This window comes from Zootoca vivipara, chromosome 13 (assembly GCF_965207765.1).
Source record: "Zootoca vivipara chromosome 13, rZooViv2.hap1.1, whole genome shotgun sequence".
In the NCBI taxonomy this organism is placed as follows: domain Eukaryota; kingdom Metazoa; phylum Chordata; class Lepidosauria; order Squamata; family Lacertidae; genus Zootoca; species Zootoca vivipara.
In genome coordinates this window covers 53,743,266-53,767,046 of record NC_142596.1, presented here as the reverse complement: position 1 = coordinate 53,767,046, position 23,781 = coordinate 53,743,266, and the positions used below count along the sequence as shown (strand labels likewise).

The 23,781-nt window shown below is 55.7% G+C and overlaps 2 protein-coding genes across 9 annotated transcripts in view; one reads left to right on the top strand and one right to left on the bottom strand.

The window, feature by feature from the left end:
* Window positions 1-10,975, top strand: part of CREBBP (CREB binding lysine acetyltransferase) — a 68,225-nt gene extending 57,250 nt beyond the window's left edge. For all 7 annotated transcript variants that reach the window (XM_035130448.3, XM_088657094.1, XM_060282662.2 and 4 more), the window contains 8 exons: window positions 754-904; window positions 2,148-2,294; window positions 3,293-3,406; window positions 3,867-4,032; window positions 4,646-4,813; window positions 5,271-5,432; window positions 5,605-5,886; window positions 6,770-10,975. In XM_035130448.3, coding sequence (XP_034986339.3) covers window positions 754-904; window positions 2,148-2,294; window positions 3,293-3,406; window positions 3,867-4,032; window positions 4,646-4,813; window positions 5,271-5,432; window positions 5,605-5,886; window positions 6,770-9,010 — 3,431 coding nt within the window. In that variant the 3' untranslated portion in view covers window positions 9,011-10,975. The remainder of the gene's footprint in view (window positions 1-753; window positions 905-2,147; window positions 2,295-3,292; window positions 3,407-3,866; window positions 4,033-4,645; window positions 4,814-5,270; window positions 5,433-5,604; window positions 5,887-6,769) is intronic.
* A 1,472-nt stretch (window positions 10,976-12,447) lies between these two features.
* SLX4 (SLX4 structure-specific endonuclease subunit) lies at window positions 12,448-23,536 on the bottom strand. Of its 2 annotated transcripts, none has more exons than XM_035130450.3 (14): window positions 23,284-23,536; window positions 22,894-23,112; window positions 22,434-22,575; window positions 21,656-21,880; window positions 20,626-20,831; window positions 19,874-20,175; window positions 18,281-18,497; window positions 18,012-18,100; window positions 17,419-17,565; window positions 16,712-16,881; window positions 14,996-16,557; window positions 14,694-14,799; window positions 14,150-14,587; window positions 12,448-13,176 (listed from the first exon to the last, which is right to left on the bottom strand). In XM_035130450.3, exons 1-14 carry the CDS (start codon window positions 23,495-23,497, stop codon window positions 12,855-12,857), a joined length of 4,359 nt encoding a protein of 1,452 aa, XP_034986341.3. In that variant the 5' UTR covers window positions 23,498-23,536; the 3' UTR covers window positions 12,448-12,854. The 2 variants fall into 2 exon arrangements, with proteins under 2 accessions (XP_034986341.3, XP_034986342.3); XM_035130451.3 differs by having other exon boundaries at window positions 22,924-23,112.
* Between the last annotated feature and the right edge of the window lie 245 nt (window positions 23,537-23,781).

The window sequence follows — 23,781 nt, the reverse complement described above, 5'->3', positions numbered from 1 at the left end:
GCTGACTCATGTCAGGTTTGTGGTCTACCAAGACTCCTAGATCCTTTTCACATGTACTGCTCTCAAGCCAGGTGTCACCCATCCTGTATTTGTGCCTTTCATTTTTTTTGCCCAAGTGTAGTACTTTACATTTCTCCTTGTTAAAATTCATCTTGTTTGCTTTGGCCCAGTTGTCTAATCTGTTAAGGTCATTTTGAAGTGTGATCCTGTCCTCTGGGGTATTAGCCACCCCTCCCAATTTGGGAGTCATCTGCAAACTTGCTCAGGATGCCCTCAAGCCCATCATCCAAGTCATTGATAAAGATGTTGAAGAAGACTTGGCCCAAGACAGAACCCTGTGGCACCCCACTAGTCACCACTCTCCAGGATGAGGAGGAGCCATTGATGAGCACCCTTTGGGTTCGGTCAGTCAGCCAGTTACAAATCCACTGAAGGGTAGCATTCAACATGCCTTTGCTAGCCAGGTAAATGTTCTTATTCCATGGAGCCTTCAGACACAAACACTTCCCTGCCTTCCCCTTTGCTTCCTGCTCAGTTCTTCTCAGCTTGGAACACAGACATCGTTTTTCAAAGCTGGCTTTGAACCCGACCCAAACTATCTTTCCCCATTGGTTTCCAAGGGAGCACAGCAAAGGGATCAAGCCTTACATTTTCCCAAGTCTGACCTGAACATGCTTGGAATCTGGATGCTCTCTTTCTGCCTCCCAAGGGGGACTTCCTCCCACAGCTCATTCCTTGCACTTTCCCCTGTAGGGTTGCAGACCACGCGGCTAGGAAACCATTTGGAAGAGAGAGTCAATAAATTTTTGCGACGGCAGAATCACCCGGAAGCTGGCGAAGTGTTTGTGAGAGTGGTGGCCAGCTCAGATAAAACGGTGGAAGTGAAACCGGGGATGAAATCCAGGTGAGTTCTGCCCTTCCTCAGTGGGCACACACGGCTACCAAACTATTGAAACAGTTGTCATCTGCACCATTTCATTTATTCTGACTACATAAATATTAATTCTTAATTATACTATACTATTAGCATTTTGTCTCCATAGAACCTTTTTTTAATGTGCTTTATAGGCAGGTGAGGAGAAGACCTGGTTGAGTGCATAGCAGCAGCACATAGAGCTGGAATCAGCTTGGGGGGGGGATTCCCAAAACATTGTCATTTTCAGCTGTTTTCATGCAAGATACTAGCCAGTGGGCTGGATTGAGCCCAGTATCATAGAATGGCAGTTGCAAACGGTGCCGCTTGGCTGCCCGGGGCGGCACCCCCTGGGGACGGGGCGAGGCGTCGCTCCACAGCATGCATGCGTCCTGACATCACGACGCACGACATGTGTGCCAGGACAAGCCAGGACGGACTGCGCATGTCCGCACATGCGCAGTCTGTCCGGGTTGGCGCTGCTGCTCTGCTCGGCCGGCACGCTCTGAAGCAGGGCGGTTGCCACCCAGCAACCTGCTCCGTAGCGCGCTCTGCTTCTTCCTGCTCGGGCAGAGGAGGCGAGGGGCAGGCCAGGGGCCGGGGGCGCTGCCCCCGCACGCTGCCCCCACCAGAGTGGAGCTAGGGGCGGCCCGCCCCCTTCACCCCTCCCTTTCTATGCGCCTGTAGAATGGTAGGGTTGGAAGGGACCCTGAGGGTCATCTATTCTAGGACAACCCCCTGCAATGCAGGAATCTCATGTAAAACTTCCCTGAGAGATGGCTGTCCAACCTCTGCTTAAAAACCTCCAAGGAAGGAGAATCGGAGGAAGTCTGTTCCACTGTTGAACAGTTCTTACAGTCAGAAAGGTCTCCCTGATGTTGAGTCGGCACCTCCTTTCTTGTAACTTGAATCCTTTGGTTTGTGCCCTGCCCTATGTAGCAGTAGGAAACACTCTCGCACCGTCTTCCATGTGACAGCCCTTAAGATAGTTGGCTATCGTACCTCCTCATTTCCAAGCTAAACATTCCCAGTTCCTTTGGTACAAAGCCTAACTGGCCTATTCCAAAGCTAGCGGCCTGTTTCCAGTCTAACTTTCCCCATAACTTAATCGTATAGGAAGGTTTCCTTGAGAATAGCAGGGGCTCTGTTGCCGTTGATAATCAGCCCATCCTAATAGTTCCAGAGGAGTATGTGTGCAATGAAGTGTCTGGTGACAGCATTCTCTTTCCTTCAGATTTGTAGACTCTCGTGAGATGCCCGAGTCGTTCCCCTATCGCACAAAGGCTCTCTTTGCTTTTGAAGAGATAGATGGCGTGGACGTCTGTTTCTTTGGCATGCATGTGCAGGAATATGGTTGGGATTGCCCGCCCCCAAACACCAGGTACGTGGCATTGCTTCCTGTAGCGTTCTGGGTGCAAAGGAAGAACTAACTGGACTCTGGTTAAAGTAAAAGAAAGAAGACAGACACGAGGCTTGACCAGCAAAGCCTCTGGGAGCAAGTGCGCCCCCCACTCACTCACCGCCCAGGGCTGTGTTTTTATTAACAAGGGAATTTCCACACAGCATTTGTAAGAACCAATCAAATCCTCTCTGGACATTTCAAAAAATATCCCCACGTGGGACACAAGTGACGAAACTTTTCGATTACAAAGGCTACTTTGAGGTATGCCTACATAATCAAAACAGATAAACAGGAGGCAAGAAGGGATGCACTTCGGAAATCCCGGAGGCAAGACAAAGGTAGCACTTCCATGCTGCAATCTATTTAGAGCTTACAAAACCACATCAAAGCTATCTTGTATCTTTATGGTAGGAAGGATGCCTTGAAAGGATGCCTGGCAAATGGTCTGCGGTATGTGACTGCTTTGTGCTGCTTTGTACGTGATTGTCATGCTTTGAGAAAATGACATAGCTGCAGAGGCTTCTGGGATTTGATCAGAAATCATGTCTCATGAACCCAGACCCAGTCGACACAATGGCCTGCTTCAGATTCATAATTCCTCATAGTAATTCCCTATGGAATTATCCCCACACTTCCAGTGGGGCTCCAGGAAAGGAGGGGCGGTGGTTCTACTTGCCTTGCCAATGAGACACATTTTCCTCAATTTTGCCTTGATTCCTCTCCTTGGTTCCATTTTTGTCTCTTTCTCCCCTTCTCTTCTATCTTGTTCTCAGATGTCAAAAATTGTGTTGCTTAGGTCTGCATGCAACTTAGCTCTGCCCACGCATTAAAAACACATGGCCTGAAATTGTAGGTCATTTGAATTGTGATGACGATGAGGCCCAGCAGGCAACTCTCCTTCCAACTCTGTCATTTTGGGGACAACCACGTAGCTGCCAAGCGCAACTCCACAAACTCTCTCTTCCCTTTTGTCACAGGCGTGTTTACATCTCCTACTTAGATAGCATTCATTTCTTCCGCCCAAGATGCCTGCGAACTGCCGTCTATCATGAAATCCTTATTGGGTATCTGGAATATGTCAAGAAACTGGGGTGAGTGTTTCGTTGGGGCCTCTGCATCAGCACATCCCGGGGGGGGGGGCTCTGCCTCATTACGTGCTGCTTGCTCCTGCGTTGTGAAGTAGGGTCATGTCTGAAGGCATTTCAGTGCAAAAAAGTGTGTTGTCTGGTGCGCTAGCCGCAAGGTCACATGCACTAGTTCTGGAAACGTTGCAGGGCTGCTTCAACTCTGAGCCACTGCAGAAGCGGCCAGAATGTTAGAGCTCCACCAAGGTTGTGGTGGCTGATAGTAGAGGCTGATGGGAGGGGTAAGGCAGGCCAAATGCGTTTTCCAAGCCTCCCTCTGGTCCTTAGATGTTCCTGTCCGTAGGTGGCAATACCTTCAGGTGTGGGCCCAAGGCATCTCTCGGCCTCCAACTGAGCAGTTTCCCAGCAGTGGCCATCCTGAGATTCTGGGTGGGACAGTCCTTAACCGGGACGCTTTTGCTTCCAGGTACGTGACGGGCCACATCTGGGCCTGCCCCCCGAGTGAGGGGGATGATTACATCTTCCACTGCCACCCTCCTGACCAGAAAATCCCCAAGCCCAAGCGCCTGCAGGAATGGTACAAGAAGATGCTGGACAAGGCCTTTGCGGAGAGGATCATTCATGACTACAAGGTGAGGGGGAAGGGGAGCTGGGGAGACAGGCTGGCCAGGCCTCTCTGAGCTGAAGGGTCACCTCCTTCAAGCTAAGAAGGGGGTGCTTGTTTTTAAGCATCCATATTGGAAATTTAAAATACTGTACGGCTAATTTGGCATTAGTATTTTAGGGGATTTTTTAAATGTTTGATCATGTTTTTAATATTCTGTTGGGAGCTGCCCAGAGTGGCTGGGGAAACCCAGCCAGATGGGCAGGGTATAAATAAATAAAGTATTACTATTAATATTTATTTATTTATTTATTTATTTATTGTTTTAAATGAAAAGGAGTGTCTATTTTATGATCTTCAGCACAGTGGCATGTGTTTTTTTCACAAATGCCTGGTGTGTGATAGACTCTGGCTGCAATCCTAAACCCATCTGCTGGGGAATAAGGCTCATTTAGCAGAGCAGACATTCAGAAGATCGTGAACAAGCTGAGATGAAACATAGGAAAGAGCCTGCAAGTACTAGGAGCCGGATTGCGCTAAAGGAGCCTCACTCTGTACGTTCCTGGGCCTCTGTTGCTGCATCTGCTGGGGGTGTCATCCTGTCCGCCATTGTAACTAAGCCTCTCGTGGTGTTTTTGCAGGACATCTTCAAGCAAGCAACGGAGGACCGGCTGACAAGCGCCAAGGAGCTGCCTTACTTTGAGGGTGACTTTTGGCCCAACGTGCTGGAAGAGAGCATTAAGGAGCTGGAACAAGAGGAGGAGGAGAGGAAGAAGGAGGAAAGCACGGCAGCCTGTGAAACAACGGAGGTGACTGGAGTCTTGAGGGCTGGGGGTGGCTGGGGGGTTTGGGCTGGTCTGCTGATCAGAAAATCCAGTGCCTCCCCTTGCCCTTTGCTGGGCAAGTTCTGGGCTGGAGGAGCCTGCTGGAGCCAATGGGGTGGGCGGGGGCGGGGTATCCTGAAGCCTGAACAAATCAGAATGCCACCCTGCAAAAAGGGTGTTTAAGAAATTCCTTTTACCTGGCTTTCCAGGGTGTGGGATACCACAACAGTTCCTCCTCAAATGTGATTAAATGGGAAATTGTCTTCTCTGGGCAGTTCCTCCTGCCCCCGCCTCTATTCATTCCAATCTCTGTCCCACTTGATTGCAAACCCTCCTGTTTCTATGGGAGCGAGAAACGGCTTCTCCCTCCCCACGCTCCTTTGCCTGCCTGCCTTGGCGGGAGAAGGTGCTGAGGCCTTTCTGCGTCCGCCTTGCCTTGCAGGGCAGTCAGGGGGACAGCAAGAATGCCAAGAAGAAGAACAACAAGAAGACCAACAAGAACAAGAGCAGCATCAGCAGAGCCAACAAGAAGAAGCCCACCCTGCCCAGCGTCTCCAATGACTTGTCCCAGAAGCTGTATGCCACCATGGAGAAGCATAAGGAGGTACCTGCTGATGCCCTTCCTTCCTTCCCCCCCTCTCCCTCCCTCCCTCCCTCCCTCTGCACTGACTTGGGGCATCCATGGGGAGGTGGGGGGGGGGCAGGGAGCTCCTTCCCCAGGCCCCGCCTCGGAGGTGTCTTTGGGCTCACCTGTCACTTTGCCTGCGCACCTGCAGGTCTTTTTTGTCATCCACCTGCATGCCGGGCCCGTCGTCAACACCTTGCCCCCCATTGTGGATCCGGACCCGATGCTCAGCTGCGACCTGATGGACGGCCGGGACGCCTTCCTCACCTTGGCCAGAGACAAGCACTGGGAGTTCTCTTCGCTGCGCCGCTCAAAGTGGTCCACGCTCTGCATGCTGGTGGAGCTGCACACGCAGGGCCAGGACCGCTTTGTCTACACCTGCAACGAGTGCAAGCACCACGTGGAGACCCGCTGGCATTGCACTGTCTGCGAGGTGAGTGCCTGTCGGCTGCTGGGGGGGGGGGCTCCCGGGATGGCATCCCATCCTTGTTTGGGGAATGCAGGAAGCCATCTCAGTCAAGGGCACGGACAGGAATGTGTTCTGCCTTCTGCTGTGCTGTAGAGAGACTTCCCTGCGGTGTCCAGGTTCTGCGAGGCAAGGGAGCCTCTGGACATTTTCATTCCTGTTTTCTCAAGAGCATTGCTCAGTAGGAACGAAGCCCTTTAATCCTTTATTCTCCCCATCCCAGTCCTGTGCCTCGGGGCATTTCCCTCGGGCCAGACCAGACAGCCTTCTGCATTGCGGAGAGAGAGGGGGGGGGCTCATGGGCCTTCGTTTCCCCTTCCAGTGTCCTTGGCAATTAACTGGGTGGCTCCTATGACAAGTACAGACAACCTGCTTTGTGTGGAATGCTGTCTGTTTCAGGGGGACAGGTTTTGTTGCCATATTTTAAAAGCTGACCACAAGCAGCTACATGTCGCAGTTGTATTTGGCTCTGAAGCCCACAAAGTTGACTCCCTTGGGACGTTGTGGACTCTCCTTCCCGGGAGATTTTTAAGCAGAACTTGGATGGCCATCTGTCAGGGATGCTTTAGCTGAGATTCCTGCATTGCAGGGGGCATAATCCCATGAAATAAATGTGCCTCCTTATCTAAAGGATGTGCATCTTGGAGCTCTCTTGGGTGGTTGGGATGCGTGTCCACATGGCCACAGACAGGCCCAACAGGGAGGGTGGCCCAGCCTGAGACCCCACATTTGTGACGGACGGGGTTTGTGGACCCCCAGGCCCCCTCGGCGGTCTGGTCTCCCTTGTGTGTGTCTGCGAGGTGAGCTCTGTTCGAGCTCTGACTTTTGCCTCCCTCCCCTCCGCTTCCAGGATTACGACCTCTGCATCAACTGCTACAACAGCAAGAGCCACGAGCACAAGATGGTCAAGTGGGGCCTGGGCCTGGACGACGACAGCAACAGCCAGGGGGAGCAGCAGTCCAAGAGCCCCCAGGAGTCTCGCCGCCTCAGCATCCAGCGCTGCATCCAGTCCCTGGTGCACGCCTGCCAGTGCCGCAACGCCAACTGCTCGCTGCCGTCCTGCCAGAAGATGAAGCGGGTGGTGCAGCACACCAAGGGCTGCAAGCGCAAGACCAACGGCGGCTGCCCCGTCTGCAAGCAGCTGATCGCCCTGTGCTGCTACCACGCCAAGCACTGCCAGGAGAACAAGTGCCCCGTGCCCTTCTGCATCAACATCAAACACAAGCTCCGCCAGCAGCAGCTCCAGCACCGCCTGCAGCAGGCGCAGCTCATCCGCCGCAGGATGGCCACCATGACCACCCGCAATGTGCCTCAGCAAAGTTTGCCTTCTCCTACCTCAGCCACGCCGGGGACCCCCACGCAGCAGCCAAGCACCCCGCAGGCGCCCCAGCCCCCGCCCCAGCCCCCGCCCGTCAACATGTCGCCAGCCGCCTTCCCTCCTGGGACAAGGACTCAGCCTCCACCCCCCATTTCCGCTGGAAAGGCTGCTCCCCAGGCCCAGGCCCCCCCGCCACCCGCCCAGCCACCCCCCGGAGCCGTGGAAGCAGCACGGCAGATCGAGATTGAGGCTGCCCAGCAGCAGCAGCAGCAGCAGCAGCTCTACCGGGTGAGCAGCAACGGCTTGCCTCCTGCCCGCGCTGCTGCAATGGGGAGCCCGGCTGTGGGCGCCGTGAACCCCCTGCAGGCAGCTGGCATGAGCGTGCCCCGGGGGCCCAGCTCTGGGAGCGGCCCCCTCATGCCCAGCATGCCGGCCGGGCAGTGGCAGGCAGCCGCCCTGGCCCCGCAGCAGCCCCTGCAGCCCGGCATGCCCCGGCCATCCCTGCCCCTCGCCACTCAGCAGGCGGGGCCCGGCCCCCGCATGCCGGGCGTCCAGCAGCCCCCTCGCAGCATCCCCCCCAACGCCGCTCTGCAGGAGCTGCTGCGGACTCTCAAGTCTCCCAGCTCCCCCCAGCAGCAGCAGCAGGTGCTCAACATCCTCAAGTCCAACCCGCAGCTCATGGCCGCTTTCATCAAGCAGAGAACAGCCAAGTACGTAGCCAACCAGCCGGGCATCCAGCCCCAGCCCCAGCCCCAGCCGGCCCTGCAGCAGCAGCCCCCGCCGCCTCCACCCCCGCCGGCAGGCCTGCACCCTCCGGCCGGCTTGCAGAACCTGAGCGCCCTGCAGGCAGGCGTCCAGCGGCCAGGCGTCCCGCTGCAGCAGCCGGGAATGGGGGGCTTGAGCCCCCAGGGCCAGCCCATCAGCATCATGAACCCCGCCCACGGCGCTGGCATGGCCAACATGAGCCCGCAGTACCGGGAGATGATCCGGAGGCAGTTGCTGCAGCAGCAACAACAGCAGCAGCAGCAACAGCAAGGAGTGGCAGGGCTGCCTGCGCACGGCCAGTTCCCGCAGCCGCAAGGCCCAGGGGGAGGCTACTCGCAAGCCATGCAGCAGCAGCGTCTGCAACAGCAGCAGCAACAGCAGCAGCAGCACCTCTCCATGCAGGCCGGGGGGCTGGGCCAAATGGCTCCCATGGGACAGCTGAACCCCATGGGGGGGCAGCCCGGCCTTGGCGGGGCCGAGGGCAGCACCAACCTCCAGCAGGCGCTGCAGCAGCGGATCCTCCAGCAGCAGCAGCAGATGAAGCAGCAGATGGGCTCCCCGGGGCAGCCCAACCCCATGAGCCCCCAGCAGCAGCAGCAGCAGCAGCAGCACCTGCTCTCAGGACAGACGCAGCCAGCCCCCCACCTCCCCGGGGGGCAGCAGCAGCAGCAGCTCAGCGCCTCCCTGGGCAGCCAGGTGCGGTCGCCTGCACCAGTCCAGTCCCCCCGGCCCCAGTCGCAGCCGCCACATTCCAGCCCGTCCCCCCGGATCCAGCCCCAGCCCTCCCCACACCACGCCTCCCCGCAGACTGGCTCCCCCCACCCGGGGCTGGGGGGCGTGGCGGCCCTGGCCGGCCCCCTGGACCAGCAGGGGCACCTGGGCAACCCCGAGCAGCAGATGCTGCCCCAGCTCAACCCGCCCAACAGGAACGTGCTGCCCAGCGAGCTGTCCCTGGTGGGCGACACGACGGGGGGGGACACGCTGGAGAAGTTTGTGGAGGGCTTGTAGCAGCAGCCGCCGCCACTGCCGCCGTCCTCGCAGGCCTGGACCTTTGGCTCCCCAAACACTCGAGGGCAACCCTGGATGGGGCTGGTCGATCCTGAACCCACGGGAGGGTGAATTGCTGTTAAAAACAAACAAAGAATATATAAATATATATATTTTTTGTTAAAGCCAGCCAGGTGTGGTTAAAATATCTGGTCTCTCTTTGTTGTTCTTGTTGTGGGGGGTTTTTTGGTTGGTTTTTTTAGTTGTTACTGTTTGTTGACTTTGCTTTTTTAAAGGGGGAGAACAAGTCCATTTTAGTCATATTTTTATTTGTACTTTCAAGACTAAGCATTTGTGTTTTAACAGAGAAGAACAATAATATTCAGAAACGGATTCCTCAAATAATGCCACATTCTAATGTATCCTGCTCACTTTCTGGCGTTTGGCAGAAAGGATTTTTAAAAATTCTATACTGAACTCTGCAGGTATTTGAAGTATTATCACCCCTGGGAAAGATGAGAACGGACTCTCGTGCTCGCACAGACACCGAGATACCTGTCTTGCAATGTAGAAATCGTTGCTTTGTTTCTCTGACAAAAACTGGTTTTAGATTTACAAAGAAATAAAATAAAATAGGGATGATCACTTCTTAGGCCATGCTAATTTTAATACAGAAGAAGCATATTCTTTTCTTTAATTCATCGATGTGAAACTTGAAATGAGGAAAAGCAATTAGAGTGTAAATCATGCAAGTTCTAGAATTACTATAAATATGAAAAATGCAAGAAGATTCAATCACTGTATAGAATGTGGGGGGGACAAAACTCATTTCTTACTTCTATAGCATATTGTTAAATAAACTGCAACAGACAAAAGGGTGGTCCTTCTTGAATTCATGTACATGGTATTAACTTAGTGTTTGGATTTTTTGTTATGAAAAATGCTGTTTTCAACATTGTATTTGGACTATGCATGTCTTTTTTCCATTGTATATAAAGTATTGCTTCAAAGTGATATAAATTACTGAAGTTTTTAACATGTATTCTGTTCTTCAAAACCCATGTAAGAATGTTTAAGGTTTTTATTTATTTATATATATATTTTGGATCATGTTCTTTGTAAGACATGGCTAATTATTCACTCATCACATAGACCCAGCCAGCGGTACCTTGCAAACAGCATATCTGGTCTACAGAGCCCATCGGTGTGTGCCTACGAAAGGGATGGAGAAGGGCAGCCATAGGTTCCACAGTGGTTTAGTATTTGGAGATGTGCATAAGTGTTAAGTGGAATAAAAAAAATCATCTTTGCTTTTTCTAAAAATCAAAAGCATTAATTTTGGCAGAGGCCGCCAATTGGGAGTTAAACATTAATTTTAGGATCCAGGAAATTTGCCCCATACAAATTCCTGATTTGAAAACCAAGGGCAAAATCCAGGGCTTTCTGTGCAGGAACTGATGCAAGCAGCCCTCTTCCATTTTCTCTTGCTTGTTGGACAAGCCAGTATCACTTGGGAGGCTGCTGCTGCTGTGAGCCTCTTGCCTCATCTGTAGAATCCAATTTTTTGGCCAGGAAATGGTAAAAACAAGTTGCCTTTTTCATGTGTTGAACATCTGACCTGCTTGGTTTTGAACGTGAAATACGGGCTTCCTTCTATCGTTTGTGTTGGAATAGGAACCCAAACACACCAGTGTTTCCCAATGCGAACTGCAGTCGCGTCGTCTCTGATTTCCTAAACTGGACATCTGCACACCAGACAGTTGGAGCTCTGGGCTCGTCTCCCTTGTAACAATCTTCTTCAGCAAGCAAGATGTCCAGTCTGAGCTGTGGTCAGTGGGTACAACCCAAGACATGTTTAAAAGGATGGAAAGCCCTAATGCTGTGTCATATTGTATACGTAAAAAGAAAAGCAAAAACCTATATTTGTGATCAAAAAGGAAGAAACTTGAAATGTGCTGGTGTTTCTAATAAAGCTGGTAAAAAATGTGTCAAGGGTGGTTCCAAGTGGCTCAGTGCCCTATTGGGCCAAGTGGAGATTTGCTGGCAACTCGCTCTTCCGGCGGCTATTTCTGCCTGGCTTCTGATGTTGAAGCGGAAAAGATCGAAAGCGGCAGCCACTGACTCCATGCAAGCTACCATTTCCCTCGTAAGTAGCACATCTCCAGCCTTTGTAGATGAAAGCAGCCCACGGCTGGACCCTCGCCAAGTTTTAGTCCTATGGAGTTTTTAGTTACCTTTTGGGGTTGCGGCTACAAACACCCAAGCGCATTTGATGCGAGTCAGACCTCTTGCATGCATCAGGGCATGTTTCTGCCTTGAAAAGTTTTAAGTGCTAGTGTGAAAAAGAAAGGGTAGATTCCTCATCAACTGCCGTTGCCCCCCCCCCCAAAGAAAACACTCAAACTTTTTTACTGGTTAAAAGGCTGCTTGTGTGTTCTATATAGAATCCCTGATAGAAATAGTTAAAAGTCCACGAACAAGTGACAATTGGCAGTGCTCTTGGCCAGAGAGACATCACAGCTTTACAATAAACAACTTGCACTGAATGCTAGTCATGTGAAGGGCATCTTAGGGAGTCCACCAGAGTTCGGTTTTCTGCTAGAAAGAGCACAAGGCCGAAATGGCAGTCGATTTGATTCTGAGCTTCCTGTGCTCTTCCCTTTGAGATACGCCTGTGCAGGCCAAGGGGCCTGTTGCAGAAGCACAGCCACTGGGAACAACGGCAGGTGCATCATTTAAAAACAAATCCAGGCTCCAGTGTAGACTAAACTGCAAAAACACTCAATAGAAAGCCTCTCTCCTGCTATAGAGTAAGCTTAAGCCATAGAATCCTAGAGTTGGAAGAGACCACAAGGGTCATCCAGTCCAACCCCCTGCCAAGCAGGAAACACCATCAAAGCATTCTTGACATATGCCTGTCAAGCCTTTGCTTAAAGACCTCCAAAGAAGGAGACTCCCGCCAACCTGTTTTTGTGCACAGTACAAACACTTCAACTTCAGCCTTATACTGTACAGTCAAACCTTGGTTCTCAAAACTGCTCTGTTTTTGAACGTTTCGGCTCCCAGACGCTGAAAACCCAGAAGTAAATTGCTCCCGTTTTCAAACGTTTTTTGGAAGCTGAACGTCTGATGTGGCTTGTTTTGAGTTTCCCTATTGAATTGAGGCTTCTGCTTTCAGTTTTTGAATGTTTCAGAAGTCTTCTGGAACAGATTACGTTCAAAAACAGGTTCCACTGTATATGAGCAGCTAGAAATGCCAGCCCCAATTCTCCCGCCTTGGGACCAGCCCCTAGCAGCACCAGGCCACCTTGCAAAAGATGTGGGTTGCACAGCACTTGCTGGAGCTGACGGCAGTTGTCCAGACAATGGGGAAAGCAGCACGTTGGGGGCAGGCTGAGGAAACCTCTCGCTGCTCATCCCAATCGCTTTCAGTGAAACATTTTTATTACACAGGCATGTTACACCCACATGTTTAAAACTTTAATGGTCGGCACAGATCAATGGGTACAGAGGGATGCTCAAGCTGAGCCACACCTAACTCTCAATCTTGGCCAGCGAACACAGGTCGAGATGCGGCAGCAGCTGCACCTGCAATGAGGATGCCTTGAAGCAACTGCAGTGTGTTTCAGCTTCTCTCTTCGCTCCCCCTCAAGCTGCTCCAGGGACCTCTGTACACATTTGAACTGACTTCCAAGGAAGCGCTTTTCTCCCAGTTCAGTCTGAGTGCATCATCTAAGTGGAAGGCTTAGTCGTGTCTTTGCCGCAGCTCTTCCAGTCAAAGAAAAACCACACACAGGGAAATGAGAAGAGGCGGCTGAGTGGGCAAAGCACCAGCGGTTCCACCCTCAAGGCCCATAGCAACCCCTCAGAACCGCCGCCTCCTCTTTTTGGAGTGCCGTTGCTTCTCCCTCCGGGCTTCTGCAGTAGTGAAGGTGATGCAGTGCGCATCGAGGAAGTCCATCAGCTTGCCCATCGCAATCCTGATGCCGCTTTCCTTCAGTTCTGCCTGCAGCCCAGCCAACTCAATGGGCTGGTACAGGAGGATTTGGCGGCAAAGAGCTGGCTTTGAGGCGAGGTGGCGCCGCAAGGCTTCTAGTTTGTGTGCCTCACGGGCTGCAGCCTGAGAAGCCGGGACGTGCTCCTCCTCTTCCTCCTCAACCAGCGAGCCAAATTCCATTGAAGAAGAGCTGAGAGAGAGAGAGAGAGAGAGAGAGAGTCAGAAGCTCTTCCCTTAGTCTGGGACCAGGCGCCACAAAAGGAGAAAACATAGGAGGCAGATTGTTGGCTATCTAGCAGACTGGGAAGCAGGTATTGGGGGGTTAGGCAGGAGTTATTTACTCATTTCATTAAATGTATACATCACTAGACTGTAAACCACTTTAAGGTTTTTTTAACAAACGGAATAAAAAAATAAAATTATCAGTAAACGGTAAACAAACCGTTTACTGGTAATAATATTAACAGTAAACCATTCAATAAACTAAAACCAAATTTAAACACACACCCCTCTTCTGCATCTAAAGAGAAATGTTTTCGGCAGGTGCCGGAAAGAGGACCGTGAAGGCGTTTGCCTGGTGTCCAGAGGCAGGGAGTTCCAAAGTAGGTGGAGCCATGCTAAAAGATTGGAGTTCTTGCCAAGACAGAACAAGATGCAAGGGATTGAAGGTGGGGACTTCTGCATGCAAAGCAGCTGCTCTGCCCTTCCCTTCCCAAACCCTGTTGCAGCCAAAGTAACTGCCTGCCTAGGCACCCTTGGGAAACCACTCCAGCGTGGCTCTGGGCACACAATCCGCTTCCCAAGTCTCTCTGCTCTCAGTGTGTTTCTAAAGAAGCCCTGATTCCACCTGGGACAGCGATGTTCAGACAGGCAGTGGGCTGAGGCTGCTGTGGAAACTCAAGAGAGGAAGGAAGAGCAGCTGGATGGGACAGGGTGGGTTGGTTGCAGCTCTGAGCAAATTCCCACTGAGTAGGAAAAGGAGAACAGATTATGTGGAGACACAGGAATGCCTTTTCATCCACAGGACACACTTTCAAGGGGTGAGAAAGGCTGGGTTTGGGCTTTGGCAGCCTGGGCATTGTCTGAGCAGCCCTGTTCAGTGGCATTTTCTGGCCAGAGGGAACCAGCAGGAAGGAGCGTGCCACCCCCAGCCAGCCTCCTACCTCTGGGACACGACAGACACATCACTGCCAGTCCCTGAAGACGCAGTTGATTCCTGGGAAGCTGTGGGTGCCGAGTCCTTGGTGCTTCCTCCAGGGGGAAATCCTGTTGGGAGTGAGGCTGTCCCCTGCAGCCGCCCTGAAGTGTGAGGCTCGGACACCTGCCCAAGCCCCTCATCCCTGAAGCCGCAGACCGTCTGGCTGCCCCGAGCGCCCTGGCGAGGCTCAGCAGATCCTGGCAGCCACTTGCCAACGGGGCTGGAGGCGACGGCCAGCCTTGGCTTCCTCGGGACTGGCTGGGCTGGGCTGTGGGGCAAGGTCCGCTGGGAGGCCACAGCCGTCTTTTCCTGGGGGTTGGCTCTGGCCCCTTGGTGAGTGTACTGAAATATTTCCTTCAGCTTCAAGATCATCTTCCGCTTGGGGAGAGCACGGACTCCAAACCTGAAAAGACACAAAAGACAGGCGGTCGCAGGGGCAGAGGCCTTTCTCTCCTCGGCCGTTCTCCCTGCTGGAGGGGCCTGCCTCCCCCCCCCCGGACAGCACCCACCTGCGCAGCTCCTTCTTCAGCTTCGGGGTCTCCATGATGGAGTAAGATGGCATCGGGGTGGGTGGAGCTGCGCTCGGCGTCTCACTCCAGGCCTCAAAGGCAAGATCTGGAACAGAGCAAGGTGGAGGCAACCCTTGGGAGGAGGTCAGCTGGGCAGCCCGACGAGGGGAAGGTGACCAGCAAGGCCAAAGGGGGTAGCACTCCAGGCAGCAAGTGACCAGAGCCCCAATGCCACACAGCACAAGCACAGAGCCCCATGCCCAGCACTCACCACCCTCTGCTCCCCCAGAGCGGCCACTTACCAGGCGTTCTCTGGGTCAAAGGAAAGACCTCGCTGCTATCAGAGTCTTCTGTCGAGGCGCCTCTCTCTCCTAGGTGGGGGGCAGCTGCTCCCCCAGCCATGGGACTCCTAGCTGGGGGGCTTTTCACACCCAAGGCTGGTGGCGGAGTCCCCAGTGGGGCTGGGGCATTTGGTGTCAGACAAAGAAGGCTGTCACCTTCCTCCTCCGAGGGACACAGGGAGTCCTCCCCAGGCACAAGGGTGCCACTCTGGGGCAAAGGAGCTGCTGAATCGAGCTCCTCTTCGCTGTCGCCCACGATCACCACGGGGCTGCTGGAAGGCTTCTCCTGGGCAGGCGGGGGTCCCAGCAGAGGCAGCCTGGGAGTGGAGCTGTGGGTGGGCAGGCTCTCTCCAGCCCCTTTAGAGCCCTGCTCCTCAGTCCCAGGCGCCAAGGTGGGCTTGGCCAGCTCTAGGCGGCTCGAGCTGTATCCGCCCAGCAGTGGAGTGTCTGGCACCCTCCAACTGGAGGCCTCCTCCCAGCTGTCCTCTCCATTGCTGGCCAGCCTCAGAAGCAGAGGGCTTCCTCCACCAGCATCCCAAAGCTCCCCAGGGCCCACCTGGGCGGGGGACAGGGCGGGCCTCTGCCCACTGGAAACACCTGCCCCCCCTTGGCTCGACTGCAAGGCCCCTGTGCATGGCCCAGAGAGGGCCGCTCCAGCAAGCAAGACAGCGGCCTCTGCCTGCTCTGCCTCTTCATCAGAATCCAAGAGCACAATGGGGCTGCTCTCCAAGGTCCCACAGCCACCTGGGCTGCAGCGAGGACCTGGGCTCTTGTTCCGTGCAGGCCGCTCTAACTCGCCGTGCGGAGGGGGAGATGACACGCCCAGGGTGCTCAGCCCTGGCGGAACAAGAGAGAGGACTGCCAAGGGGCTGGTGGGCGATGCTGCGCTCTGTTTGGGAGAGGAGGATCCCAGGGGCAAGAGGTCCCTCGGTGACCCCCGGAGGAGGCTGGGAAATCCCTGAGATGCAGGGCCTTGGCTGGCTGCATTGCCCTTCTGCTCCTTGGCGCAATGGCTCTGCTGAGAGAGCCCAGAGCAGTCGCCCTGGGTGGCAGGAAACAGGACAGCCGAATGCTCGTGCTGCTCTGAATTCTCCTCCTCCTCCATCTGGGGAACGCTTCCGGTGGCAGCTCTGAGGGGGGGCCCTGCGCCCCTGGCGGCAGACTGGGACTGTTCCGGGCAGAGGCTTCCTGTCCACTCTGCCATGGCTGCCCTGCTCTCTGCAGGCTCCTTCCTGGGGCTGGCGGCTCCCTTGCGGAAGACAAGCCCATCGTGGGCAGCTTTGCGCTGGGTGGCAGCAAACTCGTAGATCTGCTCCAGTTCCTGCTCGCCCACTTCCTCGCTGTCGGCTTCCTCCAGCTGCCCGCCCTGCAGCAAGGCTTCTTCCTCTTCCTCCAGCCACATGGATTTCAGGAGCTCCTCAAAGGTCCCGGCCCTGTCCTCTCCTGACTCATCTTCGGCTCCAGGAACCCCCGGGCCAGGCTGGCAGCCGCGGCACACGCCAGCCAGCTCCGTCGCTCCGAACCTGCAACGAAAGACATGTGTGCAAATGCTCCTCCAGGAAAGGGGGGGTGTCTCCATCAGGCTTCAAAGTGGAAGTCAGCCTGGGGGGGGGGGCAGAGGGCAGGGCCCAATCCAGCAGCACCAAGGAAAACACCAGGAAGCAGCAGCCCACCAACCTCCTGGCCAAAGCAGCCACTTCTGACAGCACATGGCGAGGGAAGGAGACGTCAGCCGTATAAAGGTAGCTCAGGAACACGCCCAGGGCCTCCTTCGACACATCGCTCAGCAGCACCCGGCGGGTCCCTGCGCCCCCTTCTTCAGCCACGAGGAAACCTTCGCAGCCCACCTGGCAAGAGACGGAGGACTCTGAAGCAGCCACCAGATTGGGGGGGGGGGCACCTGCTTTGAGCACCATTCCCTCTTGCCAAAGTGCCCCTAAGCAGCCTGGCTGCAGGCTCACTCTTCCTCCTTGGATAAAAGGCAAGCTCCAATCCCTCTCTCTCTCTCTCACCCTTTTTGGCACCCGCTTCCCTCGGTCCTCCCTGCCTCCTCTCACCCCTCAACCCCACACCCTCCTGCACAAGGAGCTCTTGCCTGCAACAGCGCGTGGCTGCTGGGTGCTCCGCGGAACAAACCCTCCTCTCCTGTGGCTCCTGCGTTGGAGCGACAAGACCCAAAGGCTGCAGGGGAATCCATCGCCCTCGCCCTCACCCTGGCTGGGCTTCCTCCTCAAAGCCAACATGAAGAGAAAACGGCAAGGGCAAAGTATTGCTCCACGGCTGAGACCCAGACCCAGAACCCAGGCCAGGAGCAATGAGCAAGGATCCCCCTCCATTTGTTTGAAGTGCCTGTTTACACCAACCCCCCAGCTGCTCGTCCTTACCATTTCCATCAGCTGGGGGCACCGGGCATAAAGCACAAACAGGTGCGCGTAGAGGACCTCCCCAGTGTCCACCTGAAACTGGATGTCGCTCAGGTGGGGGTTGTTCACCATCCCCCTGAAGGCATCAGCCAAGGAGCCAAGCGGGAGCTGAGAGAGAGAGAGGAGAGAGAGAGAGAGAGAGAGAGAGAGAGAGAGAGAGAGAGAGAGAGAGAGAGAGAGAGAGAGAGAGAATGGCCACGCTCCACCTCCTGCTCAAGCTCCTCCCTGGAAAGCAGCAGGGGCCACACGGACCTTGAGGAAGGACTGCAGTGGGACTCAACCCCCCCTCACCCCCCCTCCTCACGCAGAGGCACCCAGGTTCCCCTTGCACATCCTCCCAGGGTGTCGCCTCTGTTTTCAGAAGACATCTGAAGGCAGCCCTGTATAGGGAAGTTTTGAATGTTTGATGTTTTATCATGTTTTTAATATTCTCTTGGGAGCCGCCCAGGCCAGCCAGATGGGCAGGGTACAAATAATTATTTTTTATTATTATTTTTATTCCCAACTAATACAGTGCCCCCCCCCTCCAACAAAGCATGAGGATCTAACCTTACCATTTGAGGACAGATCCTTTGGGGCAGCTGCTTCTCCAGTGGTTGGAGAAAACTGCTCTGCTGAGCGTCACCAGGAAGCCAACCTTGACCTGGAGCAAAGAGAGAAAAACACAGGCCCACAAGAAGGAGCCTGAGGACCTGCCCTGGGTCCAGGGCCCAGGCAAGTCTCTGCCCCCGTCCGCAGCCCAGACTCCCCGAGGGGATGGGCCTCTTTCCAGGCTCACTTCTACGCTTGCCGGCCCCTTTTCCCCCAGGAAGTCCTTCCTCACCTGGCCCCTCCATCTGCCACTGGGTGAGGGTCAGCCCTTCTCCCGCCAGCTCCACCAGGTCCTCCAGGGCCTCTGCATCGCCCGGTCGGCAAGGCAGCCTCTCCCGTGAATCTCCAGGGGCACTTCCTTGGAGAAGCACAGCACCAGCCAGCCCTTGCTCCCTCTCTGGCGCTCTGGCGGGCCCCGAGGATGGCAAAGCCACGCCCAGCACAGCTCCCTGGGAAAGGAAGGGGGTTTGGGGTGCAGGCAGGAAGTTTAGCCTCAACATGCCAGAAGCCAGTCCAAACGCCAACACTTCCAGCATCTCTCAACCCATATATATATATACTCTCTCCCTCTCTCTCTCTCTCTGTGTGTGTGTGTGTGTGTGTGTGTGTGTGTGAGAGAGAGAGAGAGAGAGAGAGAGAGAGAGAGAGAGAGAGAGATTTTTATTAAATTCTCTGTTTTACAATTTAAAGTACTCATTTTTACATCCTTAAGATATCAATGACTTCCCTTCTTTTTCCATGGTTCATTTTGCATATCATAAATCAGGCATCCCCAAACTGCGGCCCTCCAGATGTTTTGGCCTACAACTCCCATGATCCCTAGCTAACAGGACCAGTGGTCGGGGAAGATGGGAATTGTACTCCAAAACATCTGGAGGGCCGAAGTTTGGGGGTGCCTGGCATAAATCCCTGCATATTTGACAGAAACTATACCACAGGAATCCATTATCACAACCATCATGACTTATTTACACTGTTGAATTTTATCTTAATGCTGCCACCCTTTTCAGCTGTACACAGTTATTTCCCATATATTCAATAAACGTTTTCCAAATCTCTCTAAACATATGTTCTTCTTGTTCTCTTATTCTATGTGTTAAGTCTACAAGCTGCGCACATCCCATCAGTTTAAGTTGTCCTTCTCCTTTAGCTGGGACCTCGCTCCTTTTCCATTTTGGGGCGGCATCTCTCAACCCTTGTCCAGCCTCCTAGGATGGAGGTGTCTATCTCCTATCTGCCTGTGAGCAGCCAGCCCCAGAGCACCCAGGGGAAGAAGCTGCTGAGCGAGGCTGGCCCCAAACCAAGGGGGGGCCATTTCATGTCCAAAACACCCCACCCACCTCCCCTACCCATTTGCCCAGAAACGGGACCCAGCAGAGGAGGGGGCTGGGGGTCACCTGCTCCTCCCCACCGCACCTCAGGGCAGAGCATCCTGGGCCTGCTGAGGCCCCCTCCGTGGTCCAAGTCCCCCCCCCATGCCCCAAAAGGCAGCAGCAGGAAGAGACTGGGAACCATGAGAACAGGCAGCAGAAGGAAAGAGAAACAGAATGAAGCAAAAGTGGAGGCCCCGGCAAATGATGGGCGCAGATCTGGCCTCAACAGAGCATCTTGAAGCCACGGGCGGCACTTCTGGGAAGCTCCTCGGCGGGGCCAGGGGGCCAGAACCCGGGAGTCCCGGGCTCCATTGCTCCCTGGCTAGACAGTCCCAGGAACGCCAATGGGTGGATGAGATTGCCTGCACCTTGCAAACCTGAGCCCCGCCACTCTGCCTGCACCGAGGGTGGGAGGGGGACCCTTATAAGCCCCCACAGACCCAGACACCCACCTCCTTGGGCGTTTGCAACGAGGCAGAGCGGGCAAAGTCCGTGGCCTGAAAGCTCCCCGGAGGACAAAGTCTGGCCAGTGAGCTGGCTTCCCACAGAGATCCGCCTGCTCCCTGGGGCAGCTCAGCATCCATGAGGCGGCTGGGGGGGAGCAGGGGGGTGCTGGGGAACTCCTCCCCCTCCGCTTCGGAGAGCAGCTGCGCCACACGAGCCTCAATCCGCCGGCGGGTCTCCTGGGGGTCCTGGGGCAGCAGCAGAGGCAGAGGAGGCAGCGGGAGGCCCAGCTTCGCTCGGCTCTTCTTCTCTAGGAAGCAACACACAGGGAATGGGGCTGTGAGCCGCCAGTCTCCCCACGGAGGAAGCCCCGGCCTGCCCCACAGCAAGCGTTGCCCAGGCCTCCGAAGGGCAAGGAGGAGAAGCAGGGGGAGGAAGCAGCCCCAATGCAGCGGGGGCCACAGCCGTTCCCCACATCGCCCTCTGGGAACAACGGCACTTTGTCTGAGAAGCTTCTTTTGAAGGATGCTGGCAGGAGAGAGTCAGGGAGGGGGAAAGAGACCCCAGGGGTCATCCAGTCCAACCCCCCGCAGTGAAGAAATCGCAACCACAGACAGAAATGCAGGAAATGGACCTGCGTCTGGCCTGGAGCACATTTCGAGAGGACATAGAAGACACCTGCCTGTTCCCTTGAGCCCAGAAGCCAGAGGCAGCTGCCAGACCTTCCCTGGGTGCCAACCACCTTCCACCTGCAGCTCACCTGCTTTTCGGGGCTTCCTGCTTTTCAAAGCGCCATCCTGCCTGCTCCCAGCCAGCTGTTTGGCCTTCCCCTCCTCCTCCTCCAAGAGAGAGCGGGACATCGCCATGGCAACCAGCAGGTCCTCCGTCGCTCCGTCCACCTCGGCCGCCACCTTGCGCTTCTTCGGCAAGCGTTGCGTGGAAGAGGCGCCTTTTCGCTTGGACCCGCTGGACGGGGCAGGAGAGGTCGGTTAACCCACCTCAGGAGCTGCAGTGGGCAGCAGCTGCCCCCCCCCCCAATCTGAGCAGACCACCCTAAGCGCCCTGCATCACTCATGTCTACAGACCAGGCTGCCTTTCAGAGGGGAGATGCTCCTACCTCGGCTGGCCAGGAAGCTCCCTCACGTCAGGGCAGCTCCGTCTCTAAGCATCTGAACCACCTCTTCTGATTCAAGCAGAGCTACTGGGGAGATCTCACTCCTGCCCTCCTGACAATGACAGCTCCCAGCTGCTTCAGACAGACATCAAATAGGGCAAGGAACAAGAAGGGAGCAGGAGGCCACAGAAAGTGCCCCGTGGTACCAAGCAGCGCCCTTTCTAAAAATGGTCCTGGAGGCAGCAGCAAAATCACTGGCCTACGATGTCCCCAGTGCCCACCTCCCTGGGCCGCTCCAGAAGGACAGCAAGGTCCCCAGCGCCAAAAGACCGAGGAGAAGGAGAAGAGTGAGCCTTCCCATGACAAGTGTGACGTCCCCAGCCAGGGTGACCAAGCCACTTCAGCACCACTGAGCAAGCCTGGAGGCAGGGAAGCGCTTTTCTCCAAGTCCCAAAAGGAGGAGGGTTGCTCAGCACTTGGGGGTCCAGAGAGGTCTTCTCAAGAAGGGGAACGGGCGCAGCACCCCCCTCCTCCCCTTGGCCCAAGTGAGGCATTCATTGCGCCCCAGGCCCACCCTGTTAACTCCAGAGGCCAAGAGGGGAAAGAGAGCAGGACAGCTTCCCTGAGCAAGACTCCACATCCATTGGGCTATTGCTTGGTAGGACTCTGGACTCACCTCTGGGCAGCTGGGAGGCCAAGGAGCAAGGTCTCCTGTTGCTGCTGCCGCACCGCCTGAAGGAGCAGCGTGGGGGGGACCTCCATCCTGGCTGCGCAGCGCTTCAAGTGGCCGCCCCGGCTCCTGAGGGAGCTGAAGCCCTTTCCGCAGATGGGGCACTCGGGAACAACAGGGCCCCTGGCAGCAGGGGGGGCAGGAAGGGGGCCCTCTAGGTCATCCAGGCACCTGGAGGAAAAGCAGAGTCTCTTCAGGCAGGAAGCCCTCGGAGCAGAGGAGACGCCCCCCCCCCGCCCCCCCCAAGTCAGCTTCAAAAGCAGCCTTTTGTTTTTTATTTAGATTTTAGTCATATTTGGTTGAACTCTTTACAGATTAAATAGAAAAGAAAAAAACATGAAAATGTAGTTTGTTACACATACGTATGTATGTATAAATGTATATATATGTACATATACGGTATGTATATGCAATGTATATATAAATAGACCTGTTTTATTCCCTACATATACATTAGTTCATGAGTCACTCTGGTTTTGATAAATGCTTTTCAGCCTTTCCCAAAGAAATGAAAAAAAGGCCTGGAGCCACTGCCTGCCAGGCTTTCTGGATGTCACTGTTTCTCAGCAAGGCTGTTGAAGGTGAGGCCCAGGAGAAAATGCAACAAGCCGAGCCAGCAGACACCGAGGCAGCCCAGCCAGGCCTCTCTCAGGCTGCCACTCAAAAGCAGGACGGCTCACCTGGCCAGAGTCTCCCAGCAGTGCCCAAACCAAGGAGCCCCCACCTGTTGACATGCTGCTCCCTCCGGACGGAGTTCATGGCAGAGAGGTCCTTCTGGCAGATCTGGCAGAACACCCAGCCTGCCTCCTCCAGGCTTCCTGGCTGCAGCTCCTCCGGAACAGCCCCCTGGCACCCCCAGGACTGGTCTAGGGTGGAAGAAGAGAGTCAGCCCCAGGCCCCCTGGCTCCCTCAGAGCAGCCTCACCCCCGGGACACCCTGGGCGGGGTGTGTGGAGGAGGGCGGTGGTCTGGCGCCTGGGACACGGCCGGTGCCTCTTTGGACCGTGACCCACCGTGGGAGCCAGACCTTAAATCCAGCAAGCAGGCTTGGACAGGATCCTGTTTTCCTTGGATGCAAACACTGTGTCTGAGCTGGGGGGGGGGGGGTTGAAGGATCTGCCCATCGCCAGCCCCCCACACACCGCCCCGAGCCGTGGCAGGAAACAGGGCAGTCCTGACACTGACCACCCCTCAATGCCTCCTCCTCCTCCTCACAAGCGGGTGGCCTCCTGGCATGGTCCTTCTCCTCCTCCTCCTTCCTGGCTGAGGCACCTGGGAGTGCCAGGGGCTCCAGCGTCACCTGCGCGGATCCCTGCGCCTGCTCTTGGCAGTGGCGGCTGCCCCTTCCTCCTCCGCCGCTTCCTCCTTCCTCTGCTGCTGCGTCTCCCGCTCCTGGAGGGGCTCCTGCCAGGGAAAAACCAGACTGCTGCTGCTGCAAAAAGAGGAGCTGCCCCAGGTGTGTGTCCCCCAGGTCCCCCACCCCACCAGAACCCCCAGAAACAGGCTGAGACACCCACCCCCGCATCGCTTATTGGTATGACCCGCCTGAGCGAAGCAAAAGGAAGGGGGCCATACCAAGAAGCGATGCGGGGGGGAGTCCAGACGCCCCTGAAGGGGCCCCTCCGCCTCCTTCTCCGCCATCCTGGGTCTTCCCGGGGGCCTCCGCCTCGTCCCCGCGGGCAGGAGCAGGGGGAGGTGGCCGGCGGCGGAGGCGGCGACCCCCCTGCGGACCCCCGGCTTTGAGGCGCCCGCGGCGGGACTCCCGGAACTCGTCCTCGGAGTCGCCCATGGGCGGCGGAGTGCCTGCCGCGCATGCGCCGCTCGCGGCCGGAGGACTCGCCATAGAGACGCAGAAGGGGAGAGCGGCCAGGATGGGAGGTGGAAGCGCCGCCCCGCCCCCGGAAGGGGTCCGGAGGCGTCGGGTGGGGGCGCGGAGCATGCCGGGACCCGGCCTGGGAGCCGATGGGCGGATCCACCTCCGCGCCGGATGAGCGAGACGGAGGGAGGGCCGGGCTGTAGTTTTCGGACTACAATTCCCATCATCCTTAGCTAGCAAGACCAGTGGTCAGGGAT

Coding starts and splice junctions, on each gene's coding strand:
- SLX4 (XM_035130450.3), bottom strand. CDS start 23,497: ATGGGCGACTCCGAGGACGAGTTCCGGGAGTCCCGCCGCGGGCGCCTC. Junction 21,881..22,433: donor AGGGAGCAGCATGTCAACAG/GTGGGGGCTCCT, acceptor CTTTTCCTCCAG/GTGCCTGGATGACCTAGAGG. Junction 20,176..20,625: donor CAGGAAGCCCCGAAAAGCAG/GTGAGCTGCAGG, acceptor GTTGCTTCCTAG/AGAAGAAGAGCCGAGCGAAG.